The 23,582-nt window shown below is 42.4% G+C and overlaps 1 protein-coding gene across 2 annotated transcripts in view; it reads right to left on the bottom strand.

The window, feature by feature from the left end:
• Window positions 1–23,582, bottom strand: part of ARMC3 (armadillo repeat containing 3) — a 121,535-nt gene that overhangs the window by 25,470 nt on the left and 72,483 nt on the right. The window contains exons 11-16 of one of the 2 annotated variants that reach the window (XM_008002495.3): window positions 14,732–14,981; window positions 11,094–11,230; window positions 9,464–9,632; window positions 6,495–6,592; window positions 4,782–4,880; window positions 4,225–4,341 (exon numbers count right to left, since the gene is read on the bottom strand). In XM_008002495.3, the coding sequence (XP_008000686.3) occupies window positions 4,225–4,341; window positions 4,782–4,880; window positions 6,495–6,592; window positions 9,464–9,632; window positions 11,094–11,230; window positions 14,732–14,981 (870 nt within the window). The remainder of the gene's footprint in view (window positions 1–4,224; window positions 4,342–4,781; window positions 4,881–6,494; window positions 6,593–9,463; window positions 9,633–11,093; window positions 11,231–14,731; window positions 14,982–23,582) is intronic. The other variant, XM_008002497.3, reaches the window with a different exon arrangement.

Genomic DNA, 23,582 nt, shown 5'->3' with positions numbered 1-23,582 from the left:
CATGGCGGTTCACGCCTGTAATGCCAGCATTTTGGGAGGCCAAGGTGGGCGGATCACACGAGGCCAGGAGTTTGAGACCAGCATGGCCAACATGGTCTCTAATAAAAATTAAAAAAAAAACAAAGAGCTGGGCATGATGGATGGCATGCACCTGTAATCCCAGCTACTCAGGAGGCTGAGGCATGAGAATTGCGTGAACCCGGGAGGCAGAAGTTGCAGTGAGCCGGGATCACACCACTGCACTTCACCCTGGTGACAGAGTGAGACTCTGTCTCAAAAAAAAAGGTGGGGGCTCGCACCTCTGGGGGCGCATACATGGAGGATGGGTTTATGTAGGGCTATGTGAAAGTGTGAGGATTTACAGTACAATAAGGAGGTTGTTGTGATTGACATACAACAAAAAGGCCTGAACCGGGGAAGTAAAAGTGAAAATGAAGGGACGAAATAGATGTAGGAGAGTTAAGACATAGAGTGGATAGGACTGTCTTGGTCATTCCATATTGGGGATAAATAAGAAGGACTTCAAGATGATTCCTAGGCATGGGTGATTGTATGGGAATATGGTTAACATGAGCAAGCATAGGGAAGAGATGGGGAGGGAGCTTGGGAGCTGCAGTGAACAATGAGTGCAGGTTGGAACATATTGAACTTAAGGTGCCTTCAGAGTGACAAGGCAGAGGACTCCATCAGGCAACTGGACACACAGGTCTGGACTCAAGAGAAGGATCTCAGCTTTGGAATGGGAGCTAAAACTATGGAGAGTAGGAATAGGAGTACTACTTTTGGAGAACACTGATATTTACGGTATTGCAAAGGATGAAAAGATAACACCAAGGGCCAAAAATGAAGGGATTTATCCATAGAACAAAGTGACATGGATCTAATGAGATCAAGATGTGAGTGCTTCACAGTGTTATGGAAAATGTCGGTGTCAAATATCACAATAAAGCAAACTATAGCTGTGTGAAGATTAGCAGCTTGATATTTGCAAGTACACAAAGTGAGTTCCCACCCAGAAGGACTGCCCAAAAGGTTTAGGATTAAGAACCAGATTGAGCTGTAAGAAAAATAAGACAATTTTAAAAAGCCAAGAAGAGCAGAAGAACTAAAGATGAAAGCTGATGTGCTCACCCGTCTGGGTGAGGACCAGAGGGAAAGGTGCGCTTTGATTGAAGCACTATATGTACAACAGGGTCCTGTGGCTGCTCATCAGTCAAGTGGCCTGTCCCTAGCAAGGCAGCAGAAGGCTGAGTCTTTCCCAGGGCCATAGCTGGGTGGACTAAAGGGGAACACTTGTCTCAGAGGCAGCCAACGTTCCGGATGGCCTGTGAAAATGAGATTGAGTCTCCTGAAAATGCACGAAGAGACAGAGAAAGATTGTACTTGATTGCTGCCAGGCTTTTGAACTGCAAGGCTGTTTTGGAATTGGGGCCAGATTTGGTTCCTTAGCAAACCAAGGCCACATGCAAGCAACAGTTAGAGGTGAGGCCGTTAAAAAAAAAGCAAGCAAGGAAGCAAGTGCAAGTAAGTTACCATGCAGGTGGGGGGAGAAAGAGAGAGAGGAAGAGAGATGGGCGGGCCCTGCAGTTGTCACCTGTCCCATTGAGGACCCTCTGCATCCCTGCACTGAATTCCTTTATATCCTTGTACAGTTGGAGTAGGTTTTGGCTCCTTGCAACTGCTTAGTACAACAATAATAATAGCAACAGGAGCTGACATTTGTTGACTGTTTCCCACGTGCCAGGCACTGCGCTAAGCATTTCACACGTAGTGACTTACTTGAGGCTTACAACAGCACTATGAAAACAGTTCTATTTTTATTTCAGTTTTATGGATGAGGAAACAGAGATAAAGAGAAGGTAACCTACTTGCTCCAGATGCATCGTTTACAAGTGTGGAACTTGTCAGAAATAACCTTTTCCTGCCAAAGTTTGGATTTCTGTTCTTTTGAATAAATGTGAATGCCTATGAGTGCCAGTCAGGCACTGCACTAAATACAGGGGATGAAAAGAAATTATTCAAATAAGAACATGTCCTTGTTCTTGAGGAGCTTTTAGTCCAGTGGGGAGAAGCTCAGAGAGGCCAAAGGGTAGGGCAGAGCAAAACAAAGAAAAGAGAAGGACAAGGAATGGAAAGGAAAGAAAAGGAAAGAAGAGAGGAGGGAAGGGAAGGAGAGAGGAGAAAAGGGAAGGCGAGAAGAGGGAAGGGAATAACAGGGAAGGGAAGGGAAGGGAAGGGAAGAAGGGGGAGGGAAAGGAAGGAGAGGGTAGGGAAGGGAAGGAGAAGGGAAGGAAAGGAAAGGAGAGGAGAGGGAAGGGAAAGAGAGGGGAGGGAAGGGAAAGAGAGGGGAGGGAAGGAAAGACAGGGGAGGGAAGGAAAGAGAGGGGAGGGAAGGGAAGGAAAGGGGAGGGAAAGGAAGGAGCAGGGAGGGAAAGGAAGGAGAGGAGAAGAAAGGAAAGGAGAGAGAAGAGGGTAGGTCAGGGAATGGGAAGTAAAGGGAGAGAGAAGGGAAGGGAAGGGAAAGAGAGGGAAGGGAAGAGAAGGGAAGAGAAGAGAAGAACAGGGAAAGGAAGGGAGAGAGGAGGGAAGGGAAGAACACAGAAGGGAAGGAGAGGGGAGGGAAAGGAGGGGGGAGGGGAGGGGAGGGAAAGGGTGGGAAGGAAAAGCGGGGAGAGGAGAGGGAAGGGAAAGAGGGGAGGGAAGGGAAGGAAAGGGAAGGGAAAGCAAAGGAAAGGAGAGAGAAAGGAAGGAGGGGGGAGGGGAAGGAAGGAGAGGAGAGGAAAGGGAAGGAGAGAGAAGAGGGTAGGTCAGGGAATAGGAAGGAAGGGGAGAAAGAAGAGAGAAGGGAAGGGAAGGGAAAGAGACAGGAGGGAAGGGAAGGGAAGAGAAGAACAGGGAAGGGAAGGGAGAGGGGAGGGAGGGGAAGGAAAAAAGAAGCAGAGGGAAGGGAAGGAGAGGGAAGCTGGAGGGAAGGGAAGAGAAGGGAAGGGAAGGAAGGGAAGGACAGGGAAGGACAGGGAAGGGGAGGAGAGAGCAAGCAGAAGCTATGGGACTGGAACCACAGGAGCAGATGAGAAGCAGTGATGAGAATATTGAGCAGCAGAGACTGTAACAACAGAGAAGAAAGTCAGAGCAGAAAATAAAGCAGTCTAAGGAGGAGGGCAAACCACTGCCTACGCCTTGGGAGACCTGGGGCCCAGCCTCCTTGGAAAGCAGGGGTCTGGTATCCACATTCCACAGCCTCCAATGCCACCATGGCCCTTACAGGCTTAAGTCTACCATAACTCAATACAGTTTTTCAAAGAATCCAGGAAAGTTCTCACAGGAGAAGTATGTTTTAAAAATATGTAAACATGTAGAACCAAGCAGGGTGGCTCATGCCTGTAATGCCGGCACTTTGGGAGGCCAAGGCAGACAGATCACGAGGTCAGGAGTTCGAGACCAGCCTGGCCAACAGGGTGAAACCCCGTCTCTAGTAAAAATACAAAAATTAGCTAAGCATGGTGGCTTACACTTGTAATCCTAGCTACTCAGGAGGCTGAGGCAGGAGAATTGCTTGAACCCGGGAGGCAGAGGTTGCCGTGAGCCAAGATAGGAGATGGTGCCACTGCACTCCAGCCTGGGTGACAGAGGAAGACTCCGCCTCAGGAAAAAAAAAAAAAAAAATGCACAGACTTAAAAGGACATTATGATTGTCCCAACCAAGTAAGAGTGTTGCCATATTTGCCTCTCCTCCTCCTTGTCCCTTTTCCCATGGAGGGTCAGAGACAGTGAGGGAGGCGGGGAGGGCCGTGGAAGCAAAAGTGGGGCGGGAGGAGAGAGAGCAGGACCACACACCTGGGTGTGGGGTTCCCCACCTGCAAAAGGCAGCAGCGGGAGGCAGAAACCCTCACACCAAGTTGGTTACCCAGGGTTAGGCTTTCAAAGGGCTGTCTAAAGACTGCTGTCCCTGTTGTCATGTTTTAGTTAAAGCGACTGTAGGACTCTGTTGTTCCTACAAGTGATCCAAGTGACCCGAGTTTTTGACCAGAGCCAGAAGACAATTCTCTCCAGGTAAGTTTTAAAGAGATGGTAAGAGACAAAAATCAAGTTCCTTTTTAATTGCATCTCATGAGTCTTGCCTGGTTCAACACAGTGATGTTAGAAGAAAGCTTCCTACTGAAGAGCCACGCCTCCCTTCCACCAGTCTGGCTGGATAATGAGGAACTCAGGACACTTTCTTACCTCCATCCTTTTTCTTTGGTGGCGCTTTTGCTGACAACGGTATTTCGTCCAGAAGCTGGCTCCGATTTGTCTTCTATGGGAGATCCAAATCCAGCACTAAAATGATAACTATTTTTTCTTGTCATTTGAAAAAAAACCACAACCAATTTCAATCATATGGAAAATAACAATACATTGCATTTGCATTTAGAGCTTACAAGGCATTTTTACTTCATTATACAATTTTTATTTCATTATATAATTTGATTCCTTTCCCCATCATGAAGCCAGGGACTCGGCGTTATTTCATCCACAGCTAAGGAAAGGAAACCCACACAGACACTAAGTCATGTGGCCCAAATCACTGCAGGTCCACAGGGCAAAATCGAATGTGAAACCAGATTTCCTGGCTCCCATTCCAGAGATCTTTCCTATAGCAATGTAAAAGGCAATTGTGCAACTGTATTACCATAAGAAGAATAAAAACCAAGTTGCCCAAATCTAAAATCTAAAACATTTTTTCACACTCAAATTAAAGGGAAAGTTATTTGCATATAGATAAAACATCATTTTCTTACTTGGTCTTTTCTTTACTTGATCTTCTTAAGGAAGATGAAGAAGAAATACTTCGTCCATAACCAACATCTGATTTATCTTCCATAGATGAAGGTGGAGAACTAAAATTTTACACATTTAAAATTATATATAGATTTAAATAATCTATTTGTCAATAGATTATGGTTTTAGTCCACAAAACAGATTTTTTTTCCAAAAGTCATAACTGGAGCTGACTTTTTTCTTTCTTTTTTTTTTTTTTTTGAGACGGAGTCTCGCTCTGTCACCCAGGCTGGAGTGCAGTGGCGCGATCTCGCTCACTGCAAGCTCTGCCTCCCGGGTTCATGCCATTCTCCTGCCTCAGCCTCCCAAGTAGCTGGGACTACAGGCGCCTGCCACCACGCCTGGCTAATTTTTTGTATTTTTAGTAGAGATGGGGTTTCACCGTGTTAGCCAAGATGGTCTCGATCTCCTGACCTCATGATCCACCCACTTCGGCCTCCCAAAGTGCTGGGATTACAGGCGTGAGCCACCGAGCCCGGCCTGGAGCTGACTTTTAACAGTGACATATGATTTTTGAAGGATAAAGGAGAAGTTATTTTTTCTTTGTTTGTTCTTTGAGACAGGATCTCACTCTGTCGCCCAGGCTGGAGTGCAGTGGTGCGATTATGGCTCACTGCAGCCTTGACCTCCGAAGCTCAAGCGATCCTTCCACCCAGCCCAAGTGGCTGGGGCTACAGGCATGCACCACCATACCCGGCTAATTTTTGTATTTTTTGTATAGCTGGCGTTTCATTGTGTTGTCCAAGCTGGTCTCAAACTCCTGAGCTCAAAGGATCTGCCTGTATCAACCTCACAAAGTGTTGGGATTATAGGTGTGAGCCACTGCAAAAAGACTATTATAAAGCCTTTCATAAGCTAGAACAGAAATTATTTGTATAAAATGTATCACATAAATATTATATGGATATATGGATATACATGATCTCTTTTTTTTTTTTTTTTTTTTTTTTTTTTTTGAGACGGAGTCTTGCTCTGCTGCCAGCCTAGAGAGCAGTGGCAGTGCAATCTCGGCTCACTGCAACCTCCGCCTCCTGGGTTCAAGCGATTCTCCTGCCTCAGCCTCCCGAGTAGCTGGGATTACAGGTGTGTGCCACCACACCCAACTAATTTTTGTATTTTTTAGTAGAGACAGGGTTTCACCATGTTGGCCTTGATCTCCTGACCTCGTGATCTGCCTGCCTCCGCCTCCCAAAGTGCTGGGATTACAGGGATGAGCCACCGTGCCCAGCCATGATCATTTTAAAGAACACCATGGAAGCTTTAATTTTTAGCTCTACCATTTACTTCTTATTTCAGAAGAAAAATGTTGGGTGGTAACTGTACTCCAGCACATAGTCCTGGAGAACTGTAAACAGGATTCATCTCAGTTTGCTGCTATTTACACTTTCTTCAATGACTCCATGGTAAGAGGCCTTGACTTCAGAACACACTTGAAACTGACTGGCAGTATGGAGTCAAAGAGAGAGCAGAGAGCACATTGATTTGCAGTGGTGGCTATTTCATGGTTATTCCATGTCAGGCTATGAGTTTATGAGCTGGTGTTTATTTTCATGGAGGTGCTAGATACAGGAGAAAAGAGTCTGGGAATCTTCGCATATTCACATGTTGATGGAGAAACAACAACAACAAGCAGTGTGTGCTTCCCTGCTTCCCCTCTCCCTGCAAAGACTCACACATCAGATTTACTGTTGATTAAGAGTACAGCCCGTAGGTCACTTGGTTCTTGTAAGCAGAGCTCCTTCAAAGGCAACAGTTTGGTGCCGGGATTTATCTGTAAGATAATTTAAGGACCAAAAAGTAGTATCTGCGTGGGTCATATTTTTGAAAATGAATACAGACAGAATATGTTCTCAGCTGTTTGCGCTGTCTCATTTCACACACACATACACGCACATGTACAATATACATACACAAAATTAGAAATAGGAACCTGAAGCCTGTGGATGTTCTTGCCTTTGGGCAGGACAGATCCAGCTCCTTATCGTCTCGATTGGTTTACACTCAGCTGTTTCATCCCATCATTATCATCTTGGCCCCTGGAAGTATTTGGATTGGCAAATCCATCTATATACCTAAGGGAGAACTGACTGCCTGCATAAGTAACTGAATACTGGAAGAGATGACTAAAAGTGTTGAGTGTATCTAAAAGTAGGATAGACAAAGCCCTGTGCAGGCAGTTTCACCAGCCTGGAGGAAGAGGGCTAAACTAGATCACTTTTGAGATCTTTTTCCAATTAAGTTATAGTTGAATCCCTTTCTCATCCAAGATACGTTTCATGGTCCTTTGGCAAGAAGGCAAAAGTGAGCCTTTTAAAATAAGACCGATCCTGTCATTCTTCTGCCCAAGACCTGCCACAGATCCTGTTCCATTCAGAGTAACGGCCATATCCTTCCAATGTTCTCCAGGACTCACATGACCTGGCCTTTGTTAGCTCTCTGGTCTCCGGTCTGCTCTCCTCCCACTTTGCTAGCCCAGCTCTAGCTGCACTGGCCTTCCTGCTGTGCCTAGCACATGCCAAGCATATATTCACCTCATGGCACTTGCACTGGTTGTTTCCTCTGCCTAGAAAACAACCCTAGACTTGCCCAGGACTTCCCTAACCCAAGATTTGCCCGGGAATAAGGCCCTCACCTCCTGCAAGTTTTGGCTTGGAAATGATCACCGTCTCAGTGAGACCCACCTGACCACAACTTCTAAAATGGCAACCGCCCACCGCCTCAGGGATCCCCAGCATTTCAGAGCCCCTCATCCTGCCTCTGCCTGCTCTCTTCTCCCTCTATGGCGCCTCTCATTTCTCTCTCTCTCTCTCTTTTTTTTTTTTTTTTCCTTTTTTTGAGATGGAGTTGAGACTCCCTCACTGTGTCACCCAGGCTGGAGTGCAATTGTGCCATCTCAGCCCACTGCAACCTCTGCCTCCAGGGTTCAAGTGATTCTCCTGCCTCCGTCTCTTAAATAGTTGGGATTACAGGCATGCGCCACCATGGCCGGCGAATTTTTGTATTTTTGGTAGAGATGAGGTCTCACCGTGTTAGCCAGGATGGTCTCTATCTCCTGACCTCATGATCCGCCTGCCTCTGCCTCCCAAAGTGCTGGGATCACAGGTGTGAGCCACCGCGTTCGGCCCCACCGTGGTTTTCTTAAAGCTGCTTTGTTCTGATGCTGCAACATTCTTTTAAAATTATCACTGAAGGAGACGGGCTTCCTGGGAGCGATTTCTTAGTGGTTTATGTGTGTTACAGGGTACGGCGGTGATGGCAGAAGGTGAGGGAGGCAGAAGGGAGAGCAAGAGTCAAGTTTTAGGCAAGCTGTTTTGAATTATTCAAATTTTCTCTAGTTCTCCACTACCACGATTGAGTGCTTCCTGCAACCGGGACTCAGTGATGTGACTTATGGCCCTGTCTCCTCTGCTTCTTAGAACCAAATTGGTCCAAGAAGGCTTCTGCTGTCAGCCTCACTCCCCGTGTCCTGAGTTCTTGCACCTGCCTGGCAAACCACACTTACAGCTTTTGCACTTCTGAGTTTTCCCGTGACCTTAGGAAGTATACAGTGTTAGTGGTGCTTGCTTTCTGCGCTCTGCCATCTTGAGCTCCCTTGTTCCTCTCTGTGATATATTTTTTTCCTTTTCCTTTTTCTTCCTGCATAGCTTCTGCTTGATCTTGGGAGCTTTTGGCAACCCTTAACATATTTTGAAGTCTGCAGATCATATCTGCTTCCTAGTTTTGCTTAACATGGGATTTGTGGGTTTTAAACATTTTCCCCATTCTCCTCATTGCTTTTGGTTTCCAGAAGAAGTAGAAAATACTGACTAAACCAGTCATGTAAAAAGGGTCCTCAATATTTTAATTTCTAGCTTCTCACTTCTCTCAACATTCATGTAATAGAAATAATAGAACCCCCAAATTTTGAATGCTACTTTTTTTTTTAAAAAAAAAGACAGGTTGGAGGGCAGTGGTGTGATCATAGCTCACTGCATCCTGGAACTCTAGGCTCAAGTCATCCTCCTAACTCCTCCTGAGTAGATCAGACTACAGATACATGCCACCATACCCAGCTAATGTTTTAAAGTTTTTTAAAGAGCCAGGGTCTCACTACGTTCCCCAGGCTGATCTCGAACTCCTGCCTCAAGTGATTCTCCTACCTCAGACTCCCAAAGTTCTGGGACTACAGGCATGAGCCATGTCACCTGCTCCTTCTTTTATACTTTTTTTTTTGATAGGGTCTTGCTATGCTACCTGGGCTGGAGTGCAATGTCTATTCACAGGCACAACCATAGTGCACTGTAGCCTCAAACTCCTGGGCTCTTGGTCTCAAGTAATCCTCCTGCTTCAGCCCCCTGAATAGCTGGGGCTACAGGTATGCATCACCATGCCCACCCAGCTCTTTTTTTGTGTATTATCTGAAACTTGAGACTGCCACTAGCAAGCTGATTTAATTACAAGTAAGCAGATTCTAGTGAAAACTGAACCAAAAAATGCAAAATCTTATAACTAAAGTTAAGAATGAAGTGCTGATTTTCAAGTTTCTGCCTGTAAAAATATATAAATTACATTAGGTGATTATGAAATTGCAATGTAATGGCATCAGGATTAAAGAAAAATTATTATCGTACATACTAAACTGCAAATAAGTGCTGTCACTTACCCGACCATAATCATAGAATCCATCGTTAATTATGTTACTTGATGACAAATAGCCAGTCTGGCTGTATTTCAGGGAAAGATTGTTGTTGAGCAACTTATTATAAGCTGCCTCACTGAATTTATTTCTCCGAGTTCCTGATAGGTTAACTTCTTCAAGGATATCTAAAGCCCTGTCAATAAAAGCAAAAAGCATTACTCGCTTTATACAAGCCATCGAATACTGAGTCTCCATTTATATACTGACTTCAGACCCTGAAGGAAGAATGAAGATGGAGCTTAAAGCCTCCCCCACCCTCTTAAATAAAGTAATACTGACAGAATTATGAAGACAAATCTGCCCTTCTTAAGGATACATATGCCAAGTAGTAACTCATGTTCAAACAGGTGAAAAGGATGCTTTTGGGGGAAAAAGTTCTTTGTTCATCTAAAAGCAAAATTAGTATTGGACCTCAACTTTTTCATCTAACTGGACAATATATGCAAAGAATCCAAATGTTTAGAAATTAATAAATGAAACCTGTCTATAGAAACTTAAAACCTGGGACTGGATGTGATGGCTCATGCCTGTAATCCCAGCACTTTGGGAGGCTGAGGTGGGCTGATCACTTGAGGTCATGAGTTCGAGACCAGCCTGGCCAACATGGCAAAACCTCATCTCTATTAAAAATACAAAAAAGTAATCCCAGCTACTCAGGAGGCTGAGACAGCAGAACTGTGAACCCAGGAGGCAGAGGCTGCAGTGAGCTGAGATTGTGCCACTGCACTTTAGCCTGGGCAACAGAGCAAGACTCTGCCAAAAAAAAACGAAGGAAAAAAAAGAAAGAAAAGAAAAAAGAAAGAAAGAAGAAAGAAAGAAAGGAAGGAAGGAAGGAAGGAAGGAAGGAAGGAAGGAAGGAAGGAAGGAAGAAAGAAAGAAAGAAAGAAAGAAAGAAAGAAAGAAAGAAAGAAAGAAAGAAAGAAAGAAAGAAAGAAAGAAAGAAAGAAAGAAAGAAAGAAAGAGAGGAAGTGAGGGAGGGAAGGAAGGAAGGAAGGAAGGAAGGAAGGAAGGAAGGAAGGAAGGAAGGAAGGAAGGAAGGAAGGCAGGCAGGCAGGCAGGCGAAAGAAAGAGAGAGAGAGAAAGAAAGAAACGAAGCGAAACTTAAAACTCTATTCGCCGATGTGTTAAAGGCAATAAATTCATCTGCTTTTGGTCAACAGAACTGATTGATGAGGGTGGTGAAATGTGGAATTCTGGTGAAGGTTTGAGATGGGTGAGAAAGAAATAGAGGTGGTAGACACAGCTTGCCCATTTAATTTTAGCCTTGAAAGTTGGGAGACAAATAGAATTTGTTTGGCAGTAGCAGAAGAAAGTAAAAGAGAAGCATTCATCAAGGTAAAGGGGTTAGAAAAAAATATTGAAGGTGTTTTTTTCAAGGGCAGTGAGGGAGTGTTCAGATGCGATGAATGGGGACTCCTCTGCCTCCAGGCCAAGGCGTGCCTTCCAAGCCAAGGCATGCCCTGGGGACATGCAGAGCTTCTGTGGACTGAGAGAGCAGTGGAGACTTGGCTTGGAATTCTTTGGGCCTGAAGAGTGTGCCTCTCCATCTTCTGCTCTTCATGTGAGCCAGAAACTTGAGATGGCACCCACTCACCCGAGCCTGCATAATTCATTGGCCGTCAGCTCGTCACCAGCACAGACCATCACTGCCCAACTGGCGTGCTTCCTCACTTCATCGTTCTTGGAGCGTAGCAGCTCTACCAAGGGCTCCAACCCACCACAATTTCTTAACTAAAAGCAGAAACCAAAATGTTACACATTGAGAGTATAGAATGTAAACTATTTGTGCTTCTGAAAATATCTCATTATTTGATTGCTAAAGAGTTTTAACTATGTAAAAATGCTTTAGAATGTGTCTATCTTTAGGTTTATTAAATTCAGTGGGGAAAAATCTATTGCAAACCCTTACACACAGGAGCCCGGTTTTTGGGCCCCAGGAAAGTATCCCAGGGAGGTCATCCTGATTTTACGTGGGACGGGGACTGCAGCAGGAGTCTATCTTCTCACTGCCCACACGTGGGATGCCCGATGCTTATTCGCTCTGCTCCTGAACACTGACTGTTCATCTGACTCTGTGATAGACAGAATAAGGGGCCCCCAAAGATGTCCTCATCCCTGGAAGGGACTCTGCAGAGATGATTAAGGGTCTTGAGATGGGGAGATTATACTGGATTAGCCAGGAGGGTTCAGTGTAATCACAAGGATCTTTACAAGAGGGGGACAGAAGGTGCTGGAAGCAGAAAAAAGAGACACGATGGAAGTAGAGGTTGCAGTGATGCACTTTGAAGATCCAAGGAGGGTCACAAGCCAAGCAACGTGAGAAGCCCCTGGAAGCTGAAAGGGCAAGGACATCAGACACAGCTTCAGACTTCTGACCTCCCCAACCATATGATATTCGATTTGCATGGTTTTAAGCCACTAAGTGGTGGTCATTTGTTACAGTGGCAATAGGAAGTTAACACAGTCCCTAAGATTGAGGCTGGATGAACCGATGCCAGCCAGGACCCCCCATGTCACTGTGCATGGCCACTAAGTCAGCACCACAGCCAAAGCAACGCTCAAGCAATTCTCCAGGGAAAGACCCATCTTTGCTATCCATACACAGTGTCTTCTCTTCATTTCTTAAAGGACTGAAGAGGAGAAGAAAAAGAAAAGAATTGGATAGAACTCCATTAATTACATAATTAAAAGACATCATTCATGTATAAAATTATTCCAATCAGAAAAAAACGATTGGGCAGAGTTCTTGTCTCATGTCTAAAATGTAATGCTGCATTATCTATGCACCTGGAGGATAAAAAGAATGTTCTTATTCTACCAGCTTGAATGTGTAGTATCCTAAGGCAAGATCCCCGTGGAATCTGTTCCACTTTCAGTCACTCTCATCGCAAACACAGGGGCCTTGGTGGGGCTTACGTGTTATCACACATTACTTGGACAGCTTAGAAAGTTCACTTGAAGCATCCTCATGCTTAGCAAGGATAAGGTATAATATGAGCTAGTAATCTAACACCACATGTCTTTTAGGCACATATTTAATTTATTCATTAATTCCTCCATTTATATGTTCACTCATTCACTTAACAACTGTTCATTCAGCATATATTATGTGCCAGGTATATATTAATGACACAAACACAGGGATGAAAAATCTCAGTTCCCTTCCCTAAAGTCTCAAGGAGCTTGTAGTCGTTTACACAGAACCATAAAATTTTAAAAAGGAAGACAAAAGTTGCAATAGGAGCATAGAGAAAGATGCACCCTAGTTTGAAAACTGAAGAAAGGCCTCCTAGGGGACAGGAGGGTAGAGCTGGATTTTGAAGGAGAAATAGGAATTTATCAGGTGGGGGAAAAGGGAGAAAGCAGAGAGATCAAGCAGGTATAGCTGTGAGAGCAGAGCAGTCTGACATAATTACAAGCAGTGTGGCATTTTTGGAGTGAAGAGTTCCACCTGGACAGTGTTGGAGCTTACACCTTTAGGTAGGCAGGTGCAGGTCACGAGGGACCCTGCAGATGGCACTGAGCAGCTTAACGTTCCCATTGAGGATGTGCAATGCTGTGACCAGGGTCACAGGTTAGAAAGATCAGCCTGGAGCCAGAAAGGGGAATAGGAGGGGAGGGAAAAAAGTAAAGGGTCTCCCGCATATTCCAGGAACTAGGTGGGTGCCCCTGCAGGCTGCATGGAGGTATAAGCAGGACCCTTGTTTGTCACTGTGCTCCTGATACCCAGCAGAGCACCTGGCACGCAGTAGTTGGTAAATACATATCTGGTGTCTACCACTACCTGAATGGGTGGTCACAAATGAAGTGAGTCAATGGGAACAAACAAGGGAGACGGAATAGAGATCAAAGAGACAGAAGAAAAAGATTAGGCAGTTGTCTGAGCAGACAGCATAGTGTGAAGCATGGGCTCTAGACCCAGATGTGTTCTCATATCCCTGACTCGCCTCTTACCAACTCTGCTTTGAGCATATTTCTTTAAGCCTCATTTTCCTTATCTGTAATATGGGGATTACAAACATACCTATCTCAAATGAGGCTTAAATACATGTAAAGTGCTTAGCACTGGCACATAGCAGATGCCCCATAAACGTTGGTTTTGCTATTTTTATGGGACAGAGAAGAAGCAAGTCCCAGGCTGTTAAATGAGTGCCATGGTGACATGAAAATGTGAGAAAATTGAGAAAAATAAAAATGTGTTTGTTGATTTAAGTTCAGTTGTATTTTTATTCTTTTAGGAGGCAGAGTCTTTTTGTAGAGATGTGGATCTCCCTATGTTGCCAAGGCTGGCCTCGAACTCCTGGCCTCAAGCAATCCACCTTCCTCAGCCTCCAAAAGTGCTGGGATAACAAGCGTGAGCCCCCGCACTTGGCCTAAATAAAGTTTTTCTGAAGATTTAATAGGATCACCATAATTATCAAGGACATTTTTATATAATACATTTTCAGATAAATGCAGTTGTATGTTTTAAAAATAAGAAATATAAGAGAAACACAAGAGTACATATAACCCACATGTATAATTTAAAGAGTCCTAGTAAAAAGCACACCTGTTTATCTACTACCCAGCTTAAGAGATGACCATTTCAATGACACTGAACCCCTGGGTGTTCTACCTGATTACATGCCCCCCTTTCTCCCTACAGAAGCAACCACTTTCTTGAATTTTGGATTCAGCATTCCCTCAATTTTCTTTATAGTTTTAACTTATATGTATGCATGCCAAAACAGCATAGTGCTTAGCTTTGCATCCTTTTGAACGTTACATAAATGGAATCATAAGTATGTATTTTTCTACAATTTGTTTTTGCTTGGCATAATGCTTGTGAACTCATCTCTGTTGACATGTGGGGCTGTAGCTCATTCATTTTCCCTGACATGAGATTCTATTTTATGGCTACAGCACAATGCATTATCCATTTTCTTAACAACTGGACAATCGGTTTGTTTTCAGTTGTTTAGATATTATAAACAACGCTTGCTGGTACACAGAGGCAACAGATTCTCTTAGGTTTATACTTAGAAACAGAATTGCTGGGTTTACAAGGCATGGCCACCTTCTTTGCTAATACACCAAACAAGACAAGACAATGCCAATTTGTTTTCCACTGTTTTACCAGTGTTGAAGGACTTAAATGATAGGTAGGTCCAATCACTTAAAAATGTTTCAGATGAATCCACCAATAGGTACTAACCAGAAAAATGCGAGAACACATGTTATTAAAATCCTCACCTCTGTCCGGGCCTCGACGTCACACGCAGTTGCGGCGACAGCGAGAGCAGCTTTGCTCTGCACGACTGTGTTTGCAGAACGCAGTGGGCTGATGATGGCATGCATGATGTCGTGATTCTGTATGTTCAGGCGCAGGGGCTCCTGCATGGCCATGTTCGTTAATACCGTAGCAGCGTTGGCAATGGCTCCATCTCGTTTACTAGACAGGACGTTTATTAATGGATCAATACCATCAGCTTCAGCAGCAACGCTGAGTAAATGAAGGAGAAACGAATGTGATTCATCTGAATTCAAAAAATTATCTTTGGAGCATGCAACTGAGCTGCTAAAACAAATGAGTACAGAAATACAATTTTAGAAATAAATTAATTTGCCATGCAGTGAACCCAGAATCAAGCGCTAGTGATTTAAATGGAGTCTGGAAAATTTTGAGCTATGAATGAATTTAAATAATTCTCTTTCTACTTGTACAGCTTTTGGTTATAGAAAAATATATCATTACTACTTTTTAGAAACCTCAGAAATAGATGACTACTACTTCTTAAAAAAATGGTACAGCCATTATTATTATTTTTATTTACTTATAAGACCAGGAAATTCTATTTAAAGAAACTCTTATATAATTCCACACATGAGCCATAAAATTCTTAGAAAGTTTTCTTGAAGATAACATATTCCTACCAATTAAGAAAACAAAAGCCTTACAAAGTAGGAATGAGTGAGCATGGGAACTCCTGATTTAAGTTAAAATTCATTAGCCTGTCTTCCTCTTCTTCAAATCAGGTTGTTAACTGTAGGCAAAGGTTAACAGAACCAGCAAATCATTCTGCATGAGAATACTGCTTTTACAAATTAAACATTAAAGATCAAAGTCATGATATGGATATAAATAGATAATTTTAGTAATGTAGGCATATTCAGTTGTTAAATTTCCTGTCTCTAGTATAAAAAGACTACAGTTACTATTAATATACTAACATTTTTTCACAATTAGGTAACCTGAATCTTCTTTTAAGAGCACAGAATAGCCCTTGTTTTTGAGCACCCAGTTTTCCCAGGCAGTCTCCCATCCAAGTTCTAGCCAGTCCCTACCCTGCTTAGCTTCCAAGATCAAGCCAGGGTCAAAGGGCTCCAGACACCAGCTGTCTTGGTTTTTAAATCAGTTTAAAGCTCATAGGTAGTAAAAATAAAAATGAGAGCATTTTAATGAGTGGGAGATCATCTAGTTATGTTCTTTAATGTTTGGAAGTGCTATAAATAGGAGATGGTCCAAGCAATAAGGTAAAGACAGCATCCTGGTTTTAAAGGGAGACCCAAAATTCTGTTTTCAAAATCCATTTAAATCATCACAGTAATAGAAGTCAAGACAGTAAAAATACTTAGATGTCAATAATATGAATATCTCTTTTACGTTTTTGACACTTTTTTTCATTTAGGATTATATAAGAATAACCAAAATTAAAAAAAACAATTGAAGCTATATGATTCAGCCCATCACCCTGTATTGTGATGAATTAAATTTGGTACTGTCACCTCAATTTGCTTATTGTGAAGGAGGACACACAACCTCAAGAAAAGAAGTTATGACAATCGTCCATCAGAGAGAGGTAAATGAAATCTCCATAAAAAGACTGGTAGCCGTAGGTGTAAGGAGGCTGTGGCTGTGGCATCAGCTCTGAAAGAAACTGAACCACAGTGACTGGGCAGGAACGTAATGAAGAGGGACAACAGCTCTGGAGAATGAAGGGTTCAGTTGGTGTCACCCTCGCAGGACCACCTCCCAACCTGGCTTATATAAACCAGTCCATCAAACACACCACATCCCACAAAGGCAAAAGCAGAGCCTCGCTTCATTTCCACTCATTCTCCAGTCCTTTTACATTTAACCTTTCTTTGGTATCTCCCATTCTTTCTCTAGGATGACATTCCTTAAAATTAAAATTTGGTTAGATGACATATAACCAAAATTTACCTCTACAAAAATATCCAAAGGCACTGCATCACTCACTATAATAGCCCAGGGATCAGCATTTAATTTCCTTTCCTAGGGGATAAAATAAGCATTCTTAAGATAATTTCACTTTTCATCTTCTCTCCTATTATTAATTGGCATGGTGTTCACTAGGTTTTATGAAAGAGGGAAAAGTTGGAGGTTCTAATATATTAGTTTATCAGAAACATCTCATATTTTTACAACGGAAATATTGAATACTTTTTACAACTGCCAGCAAAAATGTTAAATTATACATATTTTCTAATTAATAATATATACTTAACCTCCTCAAAAATCATTTTTTTCCTTTAACTTATTTTTCAGGTATTTAATGCAATCAGCCCCTTAAACCAAATACCTTGTATTTTTTAATCATTGTAAACATGCCTTGGCCAAAATGCATGATTCCTTTGTCACTTGGTGGTTTTCCTTGAGAATGTTCACTTTTTAAAACATCCTGGAGAATTAAGAAAAAGCGTACAATTGCAGGGTACTTCAATGGCATCCAGGATAGAGGCAGAAGTATTTTAAGTAAATGCATACAATAAATTCTCAAAGACTTTGTCTTTTGTGTGTACCAGGGAGTTTCTGGAAAACTAAGGGAGTTCACAGGGTCATACATCATCTTTTTCGCTTGTCTTGTAAACTAAGAAACTAAGAAAAATTAGATCATGGAGATACAGGAATTTACATCAGGTTTATCTGAACACTCAGCCTTTCTGCTTTGATTTTGTTTCTTTTTTTCTCCTCTACAAAGGCATGTTTTGACTTGGTTCATTTATATCTCTACCTTCTGCTCTTTTCTTTGCTCTTCATGGAGATAGTAAAGGGAAATGCATAAAAACCTAGCTGTTTAAAAAACCAAAGATTCTAGTACACAGTGGAATATAGCTTTTACTAAACTGAACATAAATGCCAGCACGGAAAGATGAATCGTGCAGGCACAGCTGGCACAACCTGCATTATATGTACATATTTGCCCATAATTTGCTATATGCAGCACTAAGTCTAAAAAGAATAACTGAGATTAACTTATTATGGTGGAACATTAAACTATGATTCTTACCTTAAAAAAACTAATTTTATATATAGAAGTAGAGTGCAGAATTTGTACTTTAAAAAACAAAAAAGAATTGAACAAAATTATTTTTAAACAAAATTGTTTAAAAAACAAAAAAGAATTGAATTAATTCTGTTTATTTCAAACCTCAGACGTTCTGTTGTATGTTTCCCTGTACACAAGCTGCAGCCTGTCATATTTTTAAAACACATTTTGGTTTCCCAAATAGTATAGCATTATCCAAATGAATGGGATGGAAGTCAAACTGCTTTGTTTTAAAATCCAGAATTATAGGGCCATATGTCATCACAATAATTTGAAAATATTTTCTGATATTTACTATCATTAGTCTCCATCCAGTTGGAGTTTAATCAAGTAAGAGTTTAACATGTAAATTGGGGAAAAAACAAACTAAAAAACAAATATGGGAATGTATAAAAACATCTGTTTATATCATTTGATATATGTAAACAGAGGTGAAGCTTGACATGCCATGTGACGTCAATCTATTAGCAAGTCCTGACTCTTTTCCTCCTCCATGTTTCTCAAATCTCTCCCTTCTCTCATCCTCCCACAGAATCCAATTCAGCACCCTCTCTTGTGGGTTGATATAAACAATCTCCTAAGAGGTCTCTCCTCACCCACTCCAGTCCTTCCTCCGTCTTACAGCTAAAGTGATGTTTTAAAATTATAACCATATTGCTCCCCTCCTTAAAACTTTCACAGTTTCCCACTGCTTATGATAAAGTTCCCAACTTTTTTGTTATATTTTTAAATTATTTTTCTAGAGATGGAGTCTTGCTATGTTGCCTAGGCTAGTCCTGAACTCCTGGCCTCAAGCAATCCTGCCACCTTGGCCTCCCAAAGTGCTGGAATTACAGGAGTGAGCCACCACGCCTGGCCTATCCCCAAATTTCTGACATGGCCTCTGAGGCCTTACCCAAGCAGCCCCCACTTCTCACGCCAGCCCCATGCATCCCCAGCCCCCGCTCTGCCCTCCCCCGCCCCAGGCCGCCTCTTCCTGTTGCTCCGTGCTCTAGGCTTCTCTTGCAGCCTTCAATAGGCCAGGCTCTTTCCCACATTAGGGCTCCCCAGGGCTGTTCCCATTTCCTGACATCCTCTTGCCCCAGGACAATGCCCAGCCCTCTTTCACAACTCAGCATATATGTCTTTTCCTCAAGGAGGCACTTCTGGATCCCCAAACTGGATTTCTTTTTAACGTGAGCTCAGAGCATTTGTGTGCTAAATATACACATTTCTTTTTGTTTAAAAATATGATGTTCTGGCATAAATGTTTACATCAGAAAAAAGTAACAATTTAAAAATGTTATTTTGCAGCACTCATGAATGGAATTCAGCAGATTTTTCATTCAAATGCCCAAGCCCCACAATAAAAGAGCACTTACAGAAAGGACATTAAGAACATCACTGAGGAAAAATTCAAACACAAATAGCGTCTATGGTTCACTAAAACTATTGTGCAACTTCATGTCTGTGTCTTTGCACTAGTGGCCCCTTTGTCCCAAACACCTTTCCCTATCCCTCCGGCACTTGTGGCTGGAGAACACTAGCTCATTCTTCACTCTCTGCTTACCTGTCCCTTCCTCTGCAAAGTCATCTGTGACCATCATGGCCCTCCTTGTTAATCACTCCCTCCTCTGTGCTATGTCTGTACCTGGTACATACCTCTTAGAGGTAATATTTGAGTCTTATATATATTTTCGGTGCTGAGAAATCAATATATTTTAATTGACTCGAATCAAGTCAAGGTGCGTGAGCAGAAATCCACTGCCGGTATTGAGGAGGAGGGAGGGGGAAAGTGCTTAGCTCAGCTTTAAGTTTGCAAGAAGGGATAGGATCCAGCAACCCTGGGATTTCCAGTTTTATCACTTACAGCTGCTCTTGAAATTGGTCCATTTCCTCCCTGCCCTCGTACTTCTCCAATTATACAGTGAGGTAAGTTTTAGATGGTATTCAAGAAATAAAAATTTGCACTTTAGACTTCTTGGGAATATATTCATCTCTTTTATCAAGGGATGTCTCTATTTTGTCTTTGCAGACATTGTTGACTCTGTTTATTTGAGTGTGCACCAGATGACACCATTTTGTACCTTTCAGAGTTGAATCTTTGCTGCAATTTGAGGTTCACATTCAACCCATCTGCAATGTCTGGTAACATGAATCAGGGGTGACCTTGGGCAGAACAGAAATCTGTTTAACAGAGCCCACATACAGGGTAATATGTGGAACCCGATGGAACAGATGGTGATATTGGCAATAAGAACCTTGTTTGTTAACAGTGATTACAACCATTCCCACCAGCATGACTTTTCATATGTCTCCGTGAGTTTTGTCACACCAAGGAAGACACACTGGTGGCAGACACGCTGCAAGTGGTCAGGGGCGGTGTGTACGCAGCAGCGGCTCAGAGCTGGCATTTTTAAGCCTTGCCGGCTGCGGGAAGTCTGGACAGGTGGAACATTGGACGTCATGGCAAACAGGTCTCCCAGTTGTCACAGTCAGATTTGGAATGCTATAAACAGAATTCCTGACTCTTGTTCCAGCCGGTTTCTCAACAAAGGTAATGATCCAAGAAGTGGAGTGTGTTTGCTAAATTGGTCAATTTCTGAGTCCAGAACAAGGATCATCCCACCACAGCTCCACAGCTGCAGGACGCTAGTATATGTGCCCCAAACTCTGGCTGAACTCCAGGACTGACAAAACTAGCCAAGAGAACGTTCTTCTTTTAAAGAAATATTATTTAAGAAGTTTTTCACAATTAAGGGAGAGAACCAATTAACTGTAAGCAAATGCTTAAAATGAAGGGTTTAAAATTAACGTAATTAAAGTAAAACCTAGCCACAGGGGAAAAAATGTGTTTGCATCTATAGCAAAATAAGAAAAATGCCAAAAAATGCTAGGAAATATGTGAAACCAAATTGATTACATCATATTGATGCACCTTAGCAGGTTTCATTTTGAGACTTTCAGAATTCGCTTTGATGTTGCAGCCACGGTGACATTATGCTTTCTCAAAGAGAACAGCATGACTGCAAAGAGAATAGCGAGTGCTACCCCAGCACTTCCACAAAGAGCGTGCATGTTTTTGCTACCGATTTTGAGGCAGTCAATCAAAGTCTGGGGAAATCAAATGTAATTTCCTCCCAAGTGACACGGAGCCTTTATTGACCTATCTGTTCAATCACAATACTTCACTTCCGTACATGCTACCTTCTGTTTCAAATGCTAGAATGCCCTACTCGTAATTAACTATCTGCCATCAGCAAAGTACAACTCTCCTTTGCATGGCTGACTTGTCTCCTAATAAAATAGGAATGATGGTCAAGGAGTTAGGATATTCATAATAAATGACTTTTGCAGCTACCAAATGTTTCTGTTTAGCCTGGAAATCAGCCTGTTTACGTATCTGTCGATGACAAGGGATACAATCCCAAAGTAATTAGAGACACCATGTTGTTGATATTCTTAACTAAGTAATAAGGACGCCGAATGCTCTAGTGCGACAGCAAACAAACAAACAAACAAAACTCCCTGCGCTTGCCAGGACTGGTTTATTCTGAGCAGCTCAGATGTCACTTCTTCAGAGAGCCCTTCCTTGACAAGCCATGTATCATTCTCTAGGCCCCTTTCCTAACCCGGGGCCATGGTCCTCTCTCCACATTATGCTGTTTTAAGTTTACCTATACTGTAATAGTTCTGCAATTATCTTTTTAAAATTACTCGTGTACTGCTGGCCTCCCTGACTGAAATGTAGGCCTGATGCGTTCCTTTCCTATGGTACCCAAGAGCCTAGCACAGTGCGCAGCAGGTAAAGAATACCTAGATAATGGTAGAATCGTTACCAAAAAAAACCTCAAAACCAAACCAAACCAAAAAAAAAAAAAAAAAAAAAAAAAAAACCCTACACTCAAGGTGGTAAGTTCCCTACCTTTAGGGATGAAATGATAACAGCTATAAAGATGAATCACATCTGGCCCCCAGTGGAAGCTGGATTCCAGACTCCCCGTGATACGGTTAGGGGGCGATTGCTTACATGCACAAAATACAGTAGATCATTTGTTTCATAGTTTAAAAAGACAGGATGCAGAGAGACTAAAACTTGCTCAAAAGTAAGTTAATCAACAGAGACCGGGGAAAATAAACACACATGGTTTTCTGATCTTTAATTTATTACTTTTTACATTTTTCAACCTCTTCAGCTTTAAAAAATATAGTATTTTCAAGAAAACAAAAATCAACAGAATTTCCTTGCTTTAGGACATTATTCCTCAGGGAATGGAAAATAAGAAAGAAGAGGAGGCAGAGGAAGCAGAGAGGAGGAGGCAGAGGAAGCAGAGAGGAGGAGAGGGGAGACTGGGGAAAGGAACCCAGGGGAAAAAGGTGGAGGGAGGGTCAGAAGCAAAAAGAAAGGGAAAGGAAGGGATGAAAGACGACTCCAAAGGTGCCTACTGGAGTGAGTACAAGGAGTGCTGGCCATTTAGTCTGGAGGAATTCAAAGAGATCATGAATTTCAGCACAAGGGAAATTTCTGGTGGGGAAAATGTGGAGAAGTTAAGGGTGCTGGAGGCATTGATGAGGAAAGAATGAGATAAAAGTTGCCAGGGTGGAGAGTAAGAGGTTCAGTTCCTACCAGCTCCCTGGGGATCTACAGAACAGACCATCTCTGTGAACTGTGAGTAAGCACCGGGCCTTGGTTTCCTCATCTGCAAAATGGGCATGACAATAATATTCCTTCCCCCATAGGACCGCTCTGGGATTTAATGATATATTCCACTCAAGGACTTAGCTCAATACGTGGCCCCTAACTACCAGTTTTCAACATCATCCTCCTCCTCCTCTTAACATTGAGTGAGCCACAGGGGTAGAGAGTTTCAGATCATGTAAACGTAAGATCATATTGCAAAACGTGTGTGTGTGCAGGAAAATTTCATTTTCAGACAATTTTTAGCTAAACAGCCAAATCTCCTACACCTGCAGGGCTGGAGCTGGGGCAGTTTCCTCAGGAATCCTACTCAAGCCTTTCCACTCAAGTGTCATCAATGAGCGGTAAGGACCATTTCCAGACTGAAGAAAAATCAAGATAAATGATTAACATAAAAAGTCAAGGGTTGGTAAAAATAAACTTATATAGGTTTAAGTATGCTTCAAATTGAAAGGGGGGGAATCACATAATATAAAGATTTCCTCTGAAAATCAGTAATGTTCGAAATGAAATCTGAGAGAGAGTACTAGCAACTTTAAAAAGAGGTTATGCAAATATCAGTCTCTGCACTGTAGGTAATAAAAGTAGCATGGATAATTTTCTAATTGAACATTTTATGGGATTCATTTGGCCTCACAAAATCAGTAGCTAATCAAATTCAAACTGTTGGTTAAGGTCAGGTGGGCATCCACTGACATGAAATGGGGATGGGGAATCCACTTGTTCTATTGCAAAATTCAGCTTTTCATTCTGTGTTTTCCAAATTCAGTATGAATTTTCCAATCCAGTATAACCAATGTTTAGAATAAGATTCCATCGTCCCAGCTACTCCGGAGGCTGAGGCAGGAGAATGGCATGAACCCAGGATGCGGAGCTTGCAGTGAGCAGAGATCGCACCACTGCATTCCAGCCTGGGTGACAGAGTGACACTCCGTCTCAAAAAAAAAAAAAAAAAAAAAAAAAGATTCCATCAGACAGGGAGGAATCTAGGCTCTAAGGGGCAGAAATGAAAAGCATCCACTCAGTAAACTTGGACGGAAATAATGCAAGAATAATGCTCAGGTTTACCATGAGG

The sequence above is a fragment of the Chlorocebus sabaeus genome, chromosome 9, assembly GCF_047675955.1.
Source record: "Chlorocebus sabaeus isolate Y175 chromosome 9, mChlSab1.0.hap1, whole genome shotgun sequence".
Classification (NCBI taxonomy): Eukaryota; Metazoa; Chordata; class Mammalia; order Primates; family Cercopithecidae; genus Chlorocebus; species Chlorocebus sabaeus.
Note: the sequence above shows the minus strand (reverse complement) of the source record. Positions and strands in the feature narration are given on the sequence as shown.